This window comes from Parambassis ranga, chromosome 14 (assembly GCF_900634625.1).
Source record: "Parambassis ranga chromosome 14, fParRan2.1, whole genome shotgun sequence".
Classification (NCBI taxonomy): Eukaryota; Metazoa; Chordata; class Actinopteri; family Ambassidae; genus Parambassis; species Parambassis ranga.
In genome coordinates, this window is record NC_041034.1 from 13,157,158 (window position 1) to 13,170,262 (window position 13,105).

General features: G+C 43.5%; 1 protein-coding gene across 1 annotated transcript; it reads right to left on the reverse strand.

Moving 5' to 3' along the window:
- Positions 1-3,411: 3,411 nt before the first annotated feature.
- On the reverse strand, positions 3,412-10,140 carry LOC114446393 (insulin receptor substrate 1-B). The gene is made up of 3 exons (XM_028421996.1): positions 9,792-10,140; positions 5,274-8,408; positions 3,412-3,534 (listed from the first exon to the last, which is right to left on the reverse strand). The coding sequence occupies exons 1-3, from the start codon at positions 10,138-10,140 to the stop codon at positions 3,527-3,529; spliced, it is 3,492 nt and encodes a 1,163-aa protein (XP_028277797.1). The 3' UTR covers positions 3,412-3,526.
- Positions 10,141-13,105: the final 2,965 nt, after the last annotated feature.

A 13,105-nucleotide genomic window follows, 5' to 3' on the forward strand; every position in this document is an offset into this window, starting at 1 on the left:
ACTGTTACGTCTGCTCGGACTTGAGATTATGAGGTACAGTAAGGGAATCTCGCTAATCCCCACATCAGAAGAGTTCCACTGAAGGAATAACAAAGAGATTATATAAAAGATCACCTCCACAAAAGAGTAAAAAGTGGAACTATACGTCTAGAATGTTTGTTTGGATTTGTCAAAGTTATCATTACTCAGCCTGAAGAAGTATCTTATCAACTTTTTCTTAACTTCACAGGTTAAAACAATTGATTTAAAAAGATTTTTTTTAGTAAAATCTTATACTAGCATGGTGACAGAGGTCTCAAGTGGGAAGATTCACAGATAGATAAAACATTGGCAACAGAGACCAGAGTCCTACACAGAGGAAACTGTAGCCACATGTTGCACACATCTCCAACTAAACCCCAAAGAAATGTGTGGAAGACCTTTGCCTATGTAATCACAGCAGTGAGGCCAATCTCACATTTGTTAGTGCCCAAGCACCGAGTGGTGTGAAGGCCCTATTGTTTTGTTGTTGTTGTTTTTTATGTGTAACAGCGTGCAGGTGCAGTTAGGCGGCCGGATCACAATAAAAATTCTAAATGTGGGAAAAGCTACCAGTGTCAAAAATACATCAAGAAAGCCTTCTTTGTTTGTACCCTGTATACACACAGCCAGAGCCCTGGAGTCAGAGAGTCTGGTCACTGCAAGTGTTTGGCATCATAGATAGTAGACAAGTCTTTTTATAATCTGCTACCAACAAATCCTGATGTACTGTACAGCATTACTAATGTCACAACATGGCCAAACTCTCCATCAGCGGCTCTGGATACAGTACGCAAACCAGTCAGAAACTATAAGTCACACTACTGTAAGAAAAACACCTCTCGCTTTAAAAAAACTTCGACTCCATTATAATTTCAACAATTTTTTTTTTCTGGCCCAGCAGCTGTCAACCGAAAGAACAAAAATGCTTCTTTAAATCAGATCAATGACTGATTTTGATCTTTGAATTGTTTACAGACTTTTTTTTGGCAATTTGTTTGACAGCAGCAGAGAGTTAGAAATGGAATAAAAATGAGGAAGTGTGAGCAGGAATGATGGCACAGAGAGAGAAAAAGAGAGCGTGACAAAGAAGTGGTGCTATTCACACCTTCTGGGAAATCTGGAAAATAAGAGCAATACACAAGTGTGTTAATGTTGTTTTAGCCCATGAGCAGTCGGCCATCTTCACTGGATTCTTCCTTTCTTACTCACTTAGAAACTTAACTCCTGCATGTCATCTAATTTTACACACAGAATGACAGGAAGTGTATTTAATATACAAAAAAAGGAATATTAACATGTACACAATTGAGCTACTTTCTGCTGTATCTGCAGATGAGTCCACACAATTCACACAAAAAGGAAAAAGCCCTCTGTGAGGGACAGAGTTTGAAGGAAATCACTTGAATTAAACTGCACCAGGGCTGCTTGTATTTCAGTATCTAATGTGAAAGAGACTACTGGTTTGATTAGAAAAAGGTTGGGGCATCTCTACCTTTTCAGACCGGAGTGCAGAGTTACCAAACTGAAACAGGATCTATATTTATGGTCATAAAATTGCATGTAAACACGTCAAAAAAATGTATTAGGTGGACACAGCCAGCCACTTGTTGTTACAGATAAGAATAAAAAAACAAAGTTAGTGCATCCCAGGGTATGAAAGAGGAAGAGAGATGGAGCGATGGTCTGGTTTTTTTTCTTTGAGTAAAGCCAAACAAAAAAAGAGTGAAGGTGTGTGCTGCTTACATTGTGGCTGAATGTTAGCCACTGCAAAATAAAAAAAATAAAAAAATAAAATGAGATTGTTTTCATGTTTCTGATAAACACAGTAAGGCAATTTGATTGTGGTTGAATGATAGCAGTATTGGTTTCTGGTCTGTCCTCTGTAGATCAACATACGTATGCACAATTTTGAGAAACAACACCTTTTTTTGTCCATTTTCACAACCCATTTTAAGATTACCTGTGTAAAAACAGCTACAATCAAAAATGAGGCACTTTATAAAAGAGTATATAGATATCTAGGCTATATAGTAATTATCATTATACTGTATGTATACTGTATTTTTCATATACCATTGTAATGTGTCATTTTATATTAGATTTGTGTTCACTGTTATGCAAATTAGGAAAACTAACTACAGTATGTACTATAGTTTCTGTTCTTCTACCTGTGTACTATAGTATATACTATAGCATAATGTACAGTTATAGTAGAAAAGCTCAGTTACCCCAAAAAAACTAGTTACACTTTGACTTTGTGCAACACATTGATTTAAACTGCATTAATTTGTGGGAGCAGTTTCAAATCCCAAATGATTTAGTTTTTCAAAACATATCTGGCTTTCATTTAGCATCTCTGGGAATGCTGTCTCAATGCCATCGTCTGAATATGTGACTCAGGCATCATGTAATTTATTTGACAGTCATGTGTCAGCCTCGTCTGATATATTGTTATTAAGTGGAATCCGGGGGTGGGGGGTCCATTAGAAGCCGGAGTGCTTGCTGCATGTGCTCGATTCACTTGTGTAACATTTACTTAGCAGCTCTTTGTTCAAAAGAGCTTTGCCACTGAAATATTTTGAGCAAAAGAATAATATACGTTAATGAGTAAATATATTCTATCCTGTGATTAGTGAATAAACAAACTTTTTGTTTACTAGCTGCAGTTATTTGAAGAGTTTTCCCCCAGGTCTTTACATTACTCATTAACTTTGTTTATCATTAATTCATTGCCAGTTCCATAAACTGTATTTTAAATTAAATGCATTTTGAAGTCCTGAAGTAGCACAGGTCAACAAGTATAAGAGCTTTTTTGAGGGGAAACTGTGTGTCATAAATAAATATATGTTTACAGTGACAGGGTGTGCACGTGTATGAAAGCTGTATTGAGCTGTGAGTACCTTCCAGTTTGGATTCAAATGACACCTGATGACCGTTTAACTTATGCGGACAAAGATGGCATACATATTGGTGACGCAAAAAAACACAGCACACCAATAATCAACACTCCGAATTCAACTGAGATTGAGTCAGCATAGCAGCTGATTTACAAGACTGCACCGATCACAAGCAAATGTCGGAAATTAAGGTGGAATTTTGGCTGTTTATTTGAATCCCTGAAAGTCTTGTTGATATAGATCAAGTTAAAATAAAAAGAGCAGGCCGTGATATGTAATCATGTAATTGTCATCCTGTGTGAAGTTAAACAGTGATCAAATGTCATTTTTATTCAAAACGAGGCAAAAAACAATGCCAACCTTTCCCGTAGTGTGTGTGTGTGTGTGTGTGTGTGTGTATCTAAGTGTGTGTGTGTGTGTGTGTGTGTTTGGCACACATTTGGTTGACAGAAAACAGCAGGCGGGATGGGGATTTTTTCCAGGGTTTTGGTGTTCAGACTCCAGTGTACAGTTCTGTTGTGGCAACAGATCTGGCTGCCCACCATCCCCTCACTGACTGAGTCTGTGGAGTTGTCACACCGGCGTCACACTAACATCCAAGATGGAGATCAACAGTCTGGAAAGAAAAGAAACAAAAGCAGGCAGGCAGGCATTTAATATCACACACTGTTGACAGTTTTTTTAGTGAGTACAGTTAATCTAGATTAAGTCTCTTCACACAAAATGTTACAGGAGGTAAGGCAGCATACTGCTTCTGTTGAATCTACAGCTCCCGCTGGCTGCTTGTGTAAATATCACATGATATCTTTCTAAAAGGATTTTCTAATCGGTCTCATGCACACTGTTGCAGATGTCAATATTATGTGTCTTTGAGTAACCTTTATCACTTCCAGGGATTTTGATCTGTTTCTCTGTGAGGCACCTAAACAACACAAACTGTTTGAGCTCTGATGGTGAAAAAATAAAAAGTCACTGGCAGCAGAAACTCAGTGCTGATAAATCACAGTGTGGACTGAGAGGTCAGTCTCACCACATGCCCCATCTACTTTTAAAGGATTAACTGTCAGTGCAACAAAAGACTTGTCAAACTACTACATCTTCACTTTATTTTTGGCATCAAAACTACTTGGTTCAAATGTGTTCTCCATTTTCTTGGCTGCCCTGTTGATTCTGTCCCATCCAAATTAGAAGATTTTACACATTTTATATTCACAGAAGAGCCAAGAGCTGTTTCTATTCTGGTCAGTGTATTATTTTACCATCCCACTGCAGTGGATGGGGCACGACTCAGAGCAGAAATTCATTGTTACAGCTATAGACATTGTTTTAAAGAATGAAAACATCCAAACATCCATCCAGTTTCTGAACCTGTTTTAGGGTAGGATCTATCTCAGGGCTCTACTTTCAAATATCTAAAATGTAATTAAAGGAGGTATAGTATATATATATAGTATAAGTTTTTATACTGCAGTAAAGGTGCCATCATTGCTCTTTTAGGCAGTATATATAGAGCCCAAATTTTAGAATTTGGAAATAGTAAATTTAATATGTAATTCGAAGCCTTATTTTCTTTGCTACACATGCTGAATACATAAACAAACAAACTCCTACATCGAATAACTATGATTTGTACAAAGGACATCAAGAGATTTAACAGCATTATTGCAAATGATGCCACTGAATAAATAAGATGTACCGGCTGTCCTCCAATATTTATTGTTTCCGATACAAGATTTTTTTATTTTTTTTTTTAAATGCTGCCTCTCACTCATTTCTTATGTATCCACAAAACAAAATTCCAGTCACTGCCATTAACGATTGAATACTTTAAGTCTGTGCAGTGTGAGAGAAACGTCAAAGCCGCCATGTGAAATTCTGCAGCCAACAGCACACCCACACAGGAACATAAACACCTGGCCCGCGCTCTGTCCCCTCTACCTCTATTTATGTGAAATGGCTCATTACCAGCAGACAAATCAATTGGCTCTGCTCTCTGAACACCCACTTGTGATAATAAGAGACTCTACAGACAACCCACAGACTGGAAACGTGGTGCTGCCCACCAGCTTGAAGGCAAGGTACACAACAGTGAAAGATGAAAGGAGGTGCAGTGACTAAGACCCAGATGTGAGTTTTGGTCTGTGCATCACATCAGAGTGTGATCCATGAAGTGTGCATCCAGCTAGACAAACGTTATGCTGTTTGTCAACTTTCAGATGTTTAAGAAAATGAATGACTGCAATTAATGTCATTATCAAATAATAAGCCAGATTAATTATTCTGATTAAGACAAATCCCTCAATAATGAACACAGGTGAAGGATGAGTTCTACTCAGTTGTCCTGCCAACACTTACCTTGACCATCCTTTCTACTGTTCTGGTGTGCTCTCAGTTCTTCTGACTTGTAGAAATCAATACTGGCATAAGTGTTGAGGCTGGAGCCAGCACTGCTACCCATAGCGCTTCCTCCGATGTTGTAGGCGGGAGAGGTGCGCTCCACTCCAGCCTGAGGGCTCTCCTTAATGGCCAAGTCAAGGTCAATATAGTTAAGGCCTTGTTCAGCAGATGAGGTGGAGGCTTGTGGTGGAGGTGTGGCAGACAAACTAGCAGCCTGCCCGTTCTCCCACAGTGAGCAGTCCAAACCAGGCCGAAGGCTTGCTGCCTGGCTGCCCTCTGGGAAGAGGGAGGTAGAAGAGGATGCATGGCGTGGTAGAGAGGGGGGAGAGTTAAATGACTCTGAGCGGTGGCTCATACGTCCCTGCTGGTCACCACGGACCAGTCTGCTGCTCCGCTCAGGAGACTGGAAGGACTTGACTGGGGAAAAACCCAAAGTTTTGTCCTGCTCCAGAGGTAAGGGTTGACTAGAGCGGATGGCAGGCCTTGCTGAAATGTTAGGATCTGATCCTTTGTTATCTGTAAATGATGAAGGAACATCTGCTGGCATTGCTGCCATCTTTACTTTTGTTCTGTACCCTGCGTTGCTCTCTGCTGCCAGAGGAGATGACGTGCTGTGCTCTCGGACTTTGGGGGCAACAGCTGATGGCCCCTGTGGGGTGCTGAATGTGGATCTGACATGAGTCAGGGGTGTAGAGGATTTCCCTAAATCCATGCTGACGTACTCGGCGGAGGTGGACAACGGTGCAGAGAAGCTGCGGGGGAGGTTAGCTGGATTATCATGGCAGGGGAGTGGTTGATTCAATGGTCGGAGAGTTCCGTGGATCACAGGCCGTCCATGCTCAGACCCTGCACTTCGACTTCTGTCATATTTGTTGTCTTCCTTGAAGACAATACTGACATACTCACCGACATTCTGAGACACTGTTGGCGGCAGATTCTCCTTAACCCTGGGCAGGGTGTTGGCTTTAGTAATGTCTGAGGACATGCTGAGAGGACGGCCCCTCCTTTGTTGCTTTGGGCTCTTACTACTTGATGCACGTTTTTGGTGGTGACGGCTGTCTTTTGTGCATGTTCCTGCACTCTTGTATTCTGCTCCAGTTCTTAATAAACTTAACCCTCTCCCTGCTGATATGGACTTGTCTTCGAGGCTTTCACTGCTGGCTGAGCTAGAGGAGAAAGAAGAGGAAGACATGGATAGTTGGCAGCCTCCTGCAGGGCCTACTGCAATTTTGTTTCTTTTGCTGTATCCCACTCCCCCTCCCCTTCCAGCACTATCATGCACAGTGCTGTCTTTTTTTCCATCTCCTTTGTTTAAGTCCTCCTCGAAGCGTGTGTAGAGAGTATGTTGATAAGCCCGTGGTAGGGAGAAGTAGGAATTGAACATTTTTGGTTGCAGTTGGTGCTGCTCGGGGTGGGATGGTGGCGTGCTGCAGGCAGAGCGGCTGCTGACGGGTGAGATGTTCATGTAGTCACTGGCGGCCCGGCTCTCCATGCTTGCCCTGCTGTCCCATATGCCCAGCCCATGCAGGTCTGTGGAGCTGCTGCTATTGGGAGACATGACCATGTAGCCCTCTGAGCTGGGCTGGCGGATGTGCTGAGGGGGGGAAACACTGTTGTTGGGGGTCATAGCCATGTACTCGTCGTCTGCCCCAGGTTTAGCACTAGCCTCAGACATACCTATTGAGAGAGAGAGTGAAACAGGAGGAGACGTCACTCCAGGCAACATTGACATATAGCCACTATCCACAGCTGCGCGCGAGTCCACTTCTCCCCTGCATTTGTCAGCCCTCTTCCTACTCTCCCCTTCTACATCAAGCTGCCCACCCACTGCCAGACTCCCTGAGCCATGGTGCAAGTCAGCTCTGTTAGCACTCTGTGACATGATGGCATATTCTTCATCATCCTCATCATCTTCATCTTTTCTATGTGGGGTCAGGCGTTCATGGGATGCCAAAGGCAAGGAAGCCCTCTTACTTAATAGTCTGCGCTCTGCCTCAGATTCCCGGCTGGAGGAGCGCCGCAGAATCCGTCTGCCTTTAGAGCGATGATGGGAACCGAGCAGCCCCTCTCGCTGCCCCATGACTATGTAGCTGGAGGAGCCATCTCCATGTACATGATGCCCGGACAGACTGGGAATAAGCAGAGAGTGTTCACCAGGACTAGAACCATACTCATCTGACGATCCATAGTCGCTGGGTGACCCTGAAACAGAAACTCTCTGAGAAACACGAGGGTAGGAGCAGATGGCCATACTGCCCACTGCTGCCCCCACAAGGCCACACTCAGAGCCATGACCAGAGCTGGAGGACAGGCTCGGTGCAGGAGAGGGTGCAGGGTTAGGTGTGTAACGTGCAAGGCTGAGGGTAATCTTAGCAGGGGTCGGGGCCCTGGTAGGCTTTGGCCTGAGCGTCGGTGTAGTTGAGCAGGATCCATTAAGGCTTGGGCTGGAGCTGGCCCATGTCCCTTTGGCACTTGCTCCACCCTCCTCTGACCTGGCTCCAATGCTGGCTGTTCGAGCCCTTGGAAACCCGTGGCGTGATGTAGGCGAAGTGCTCGTGCTGCTGCCTCCTGGCGTTTCCGTGCGTGCTCGCCTAGAGAAGCCCACCTGGCTCGGTGGCAGATTTGGATGATGTCGACGGCTCGGGACACTGATGGGATTTGAAGCAGTACCACCCCCACATGACGTTCCCACAGACTGAGACTTGCTGCGCTGGCGGAACTCTTCGCTTAGGGCCTTCATGGCCTCCAGCAGGGTCTCGTGCATGTTCTGGGCCACCACAGAGTCATCCACCTGCATCCAGAACTCTCCAGGGCCGGTGATTGCCGAACGACCCACCTCAATGAAGAAGAAATTCTCTGAATGACCACATCTGCGGACATTCATCAGCTGCAACACAACAGCGGCCACATCAGAGTTGAGTTTGACAAAGTTGACTGTTTTGTCAGTTAGGCACAGCCGGTAGATGCCCACTAAGTTCCTGGCGTGTCCAAGACCTTTAGGCCAAACCTTGACCTGCCAAACTTCCTTGAAGGTTGGAACAGGTGACGGAGAACTGCACTCTCCACTGCTGCCATAGTCTTCAGGGGTTTTACCTGGTAAAACAATAATAGACACAAAAAAAAAATACATTACACAAAACGGCTTACAGAAATACTCATCAAAGCCAGTGTGTGTGACACTAATAAGTAATATTTCTTTTCTCCATTATAATATGCAGGAACCTCTGCCAAACGGTGCTGCAGTCAATTCATCACCATCACTTTGAAGCTACAGCTCATAATTAATTAAGTCGTATATATACAATACATGCTCAACTGTGAAACAATACATTTTTTCAGCTCAGTGGCAATCACATCAGAAATTAACATTTCTTCATGCCTCATAGCCATTGTTATCTCCATTAAACAACTTTGAATGATTTGCTTCCATCCTCCAGAAAAAATAATGTATTAAATGATCCCCATAGAAATGATTACAGCCTGTATTTTATTAATGTGCTTCCAAGCTCTATAAGCAGCCACATTATGAACAGGTACACACTCAAATTAAATTAGATTAAGCACGGTGTTCTATCGTGGCTGTCCCTGAGCCGTAACCTCAACAAAATGGGGGTCTGCGCTCTAATGTGTAGGCAATCTGTTTAGGGTTCCACAGCAACATATTAGCGCTGGGCAAGCCCATCAGTCTCAACTACACTGAAAGGCAAAGGATAACAGGGAGGAGGAGGAGGGGGGGGGGTGGCCGTGTTCGGCTCCAGCATAAGGATAACAACGTAAACACGAGGATAACCAACAGAAACACAATTTCCACTGAGAGCGCACTGACGGTGCCATCTCCTCCCTACCAGCAACAGCACCGTGGAGCAGAAATGTAGGTTAGGCGAACGGCAGTCAGAGCTGTGCAGAAAAACAAAAACACGGGCTCTCCAGCGGAGTGCACCGCGATAGGCTACTACTATATGATGCATCCCTTGGATGGTTGCTATATGCCCACTGCGCCATGCACAAATACACCGTCGTATGAAACTGGCTGCGTTAGGGCCAGATGAGGCGATCAACTCGTATTATTACACATAGATGCAATTGAATGCATCCCGTTACATCTTCTCTGTCACAAAATGATCCGCAGCTTCTAACTGTATTAACGCGTATTGAGACTGTGCTGCACAAACACACGGCACATGCCGCCCATAACGTGTCGGTGTGCCCCGTTCAGTCGCATGCACCTGCCTCTGTGGTTTAAAACACACACACACGCACGGACGCACATACTCTCACACACCACCCAAATTACAGCTCTGATGTATTCAAATGAAACTGCTAAACTAGACGTGCAGCAAAACATATTCAATATGAACCAGAGAACATGCAGGGACGGCCGAGCCAAACACTGTATGGAGAACAAACAGCCTACGGCAGGATAGGCCTGATGCAGAAACAGACAGCACAAATCACATCACACTTTTCACATCTTACAGTTGCACTGGAGGTCCAGCATCGCTTGGTACCACTCGTTTTGGACCTCCTCGCTGTCTGCAGCGATGGCAAAGCTCTCGCTGCGGGTATAAAGGACTATCATGTGCTTGTTCTTGGAATCTGCCCGCTTGTTGATGTTGAAGCAAGTCTCCAGGTTCAGGACTTTTTTGGGCACAGGTGATTTACTGCGGAATTTCTTCTCGTTCTCGTAATACTCAAGTCGAGCAGGACCATGCTCCGAGGCCGCCCTCAGCACGAAGAATCGCCGGTGCATTGATTTATGCTTGCGGAGATAGCCGCTTTTCTGTACATCTTCATAGTTCTGCGGCTCGGCTGCTTGGTTCTCCATGGCCAAGGCAGGAGGATCAATGTTACAAACCAATAATCTCAGCGAGAAGCAATCAAATCCATTTGTCCTTATTTATCCATTGCAACTACATCCCTCGTTCTCCCCGCGTCCACGTTTAAGTGTCCAGCATGTGTGTGCAAAGACTCAGGATGGGAAAATCAGCCGAAGCATGTTTTGGATGTGGAATCATAGTGTGAATCAAGCAGCAGCAACAGCGGGAGGAACCACGCACCGAGCGCGCACAGCGTCCACCGCTGCTCGCCCCGCAGCCCAGCCCAGTCCTCGAGTCCAACCACGGTGCGGTTCAGCTGATTAAGGACGTCTCCTCCACCTGTCTGAGGTTGCCCACAGCCAGTCTATACCCACCACTGTCAGGCTGCCCAGAATAAAAACACGACTTCCGGTGAAGACATTCAAAATAAAGCTCCCAATGAAATGAAAACGATCTGTCAATCATGCATCTTTCATTGATTAGCCTGATCAATCTTTCAAGTACAATAACAAAAATAAACATATGCAATTTGTGACGGGTATGCAGCAAATACTTTATATCTACACCTTACATATTAATGTAAATCCCAAATGTTTATCTTGCAAATAACACAATCACTTTGGTCAGTAGATATTTTTATGCGGATCATTTACGTAAATTAAATCATATCGAATAATTATCAAGGTCATGGCTCAGTATTAAGTGAGCATTCCAGCGTATCCATAAACAACCTGCTCTTATTGTGAAAAGCATGCGTCCACATTTCCGGTCTATTCCTGCCTCCCTGTGTCTGACTTGACTGCCTCTGATATGGACTGGCACCGGCTTGGAGATGCCAGTCAAATGCCAGGGGGCTTCGGGGGGCTGCTGAGGTGCACAGAGGAACACGGTGTTCAGCCGAGGAACACTTCGATCATCGTGATGTGGACAGTTTATGTCGTAATGTTTTGCATTTTGGGGGACGGATTTTACCCCCACTGACTGTACAAAGACAGGAGGAAAACAACCGCAGAGCGTGGTGTTCCAGAGGTCGGGGTTATGCAGCTACAGCCAGGCCTGATTTGTCGATGTGCATGCAGCCATAATGCATATTTTACATAGAAAAATGCACATTACACCGTAGCTGCTTCAGATTCATTTCAAAGAGATTTCATTTTAGCATCCAAAGTGGTTACCATGGAGCCCATTTCCAAGAAATTCCAGGCTGAACTGATGGAAACATGCAGTAAATCTAATTAAATTTATGATACAGTCAAATATACTCAACAGCAGGCCATATCCTGCAACATATTGACTTTATTTAACGTATGTTGTTTAATCAGCTTACCTGTCTGGAAGCCACTGAAGGCCAAATCAGCATCCCCCTGAGCACACAATATGGCAGTGAATGGGTTTTTGATTCATATGCATAAAATAACTAGAAGTTCTGTAGCTGATCCAAGGGGTGTGATTGCACAACTTAAGTGGCAAAAGTGCATTGGCATAGCAGCCTGTCAAAGTAATCAAATTGCCCTCATAGCAACCCAGTGTTAGTGGCAGAAATAAGAATCACTTTTGATCTGACATTGTCCTTAGGGAAGGTACCAGCTAGCAGACAGGATCTGTTTACACTCCGATTTATCTTTAAAACATCTTGATCGTCCCACAAATGCATACGTGTTTAGGATGTGTGGGGTATTGCACACAAGTTACATTATGTAGAGCCAGCCTTATATTTTCATTGGATTGTTCCACTGCAGAATAAAGTAGAGTCACACCAGCTTGTAAGAAAGTAAAAGCAGCCCAAAGCTTGTTAGCATCATTGGCTCAGGGACTTATGGTGAAGTGTGAAAGTTGGACTCCCACTCGGTTACAGCTGCTGTACCAATGTGTGTAGTTTTAACATTTAAAATGACAATTTGGCAAAAAAATAATAACAATAATAATAAAATCATAATACACAATAATGTGTCCTGCAGAGTTATATCTATGTTCAGATTGTTTTGATGTGCATTGTGGGGGTTTGAAGGATTTTTGCTTTTTACTCTGGAATGATGGAAGTTAATGGTTCTGTGTGTCAAAAAATGCAATTAAAAACTATATAGCTGTTCCCCCTTTCAGTTACAACACAATGTTAGAAGTGGTTAGCAGCAGCCTTAAAACACTCAAGAGTAGGCAGACAGAGAAGACAATAGTCACTAAAACCATAGTTTATTTACAGAAATACATTGAGATCACTTTCAAAATGAACACTGCAGTCCATTCAGTTTTGATGATATCTATCTATTTGGCAAATTGATTACAAATCTAGAAGAAGTTGGTCGTAGCTATACAACATGATTATTTTGTTCTTTAGACGCCCATCAAAGAAACACTCAGCCTGCTTTCCCTGTGGGTTTTTATATCGTCAGGGGTTAATGATGCTGAAAGAGCCAGTGCTGCTGCTAAACACTTAATGGTGTGAAAGACTACACCACAAGCAACCTGATAATCAAGTCATCAGAAGTCCTGTTTTCAGTCTATACACTGAAAAATGTTAGAAGTGGTTAGCAGCAGGCTGACAAAAACGTCTGCAGCCTGTATATCGTTCAGGGGACAATCACTGCCTTTTATTGCTGCCTTAACTTCTGTGCTGTGGAAGACAATTAATGAGCCAGCAGAGAGTAAGGGAACAATGTGGCTGCTTGCTTGTTGAACGCACAGTGATTAAACCTGTGTGTATTGTTGACATCACCTTTTGTGTTAAAAGAAAAAAAAAAGACTAAAAAAAGTCCCTAACTGTGGGACTCAACAACTAACTATGTACACATTTACAGTATATACACAATTCAGAGCCCAGGAGTGGCCCAGAAGACTCCATCTTTCCATTTGTTTTAAAACAGGCTTCCCCCATATGTTCAAATTTAGCAGGATGGGAGCATTTAAAGCCAAAAAAAAAAAAAATAATGGGTGGAAAACCACACAGACACAGCCAGACATCTTCCTTATAGAAGA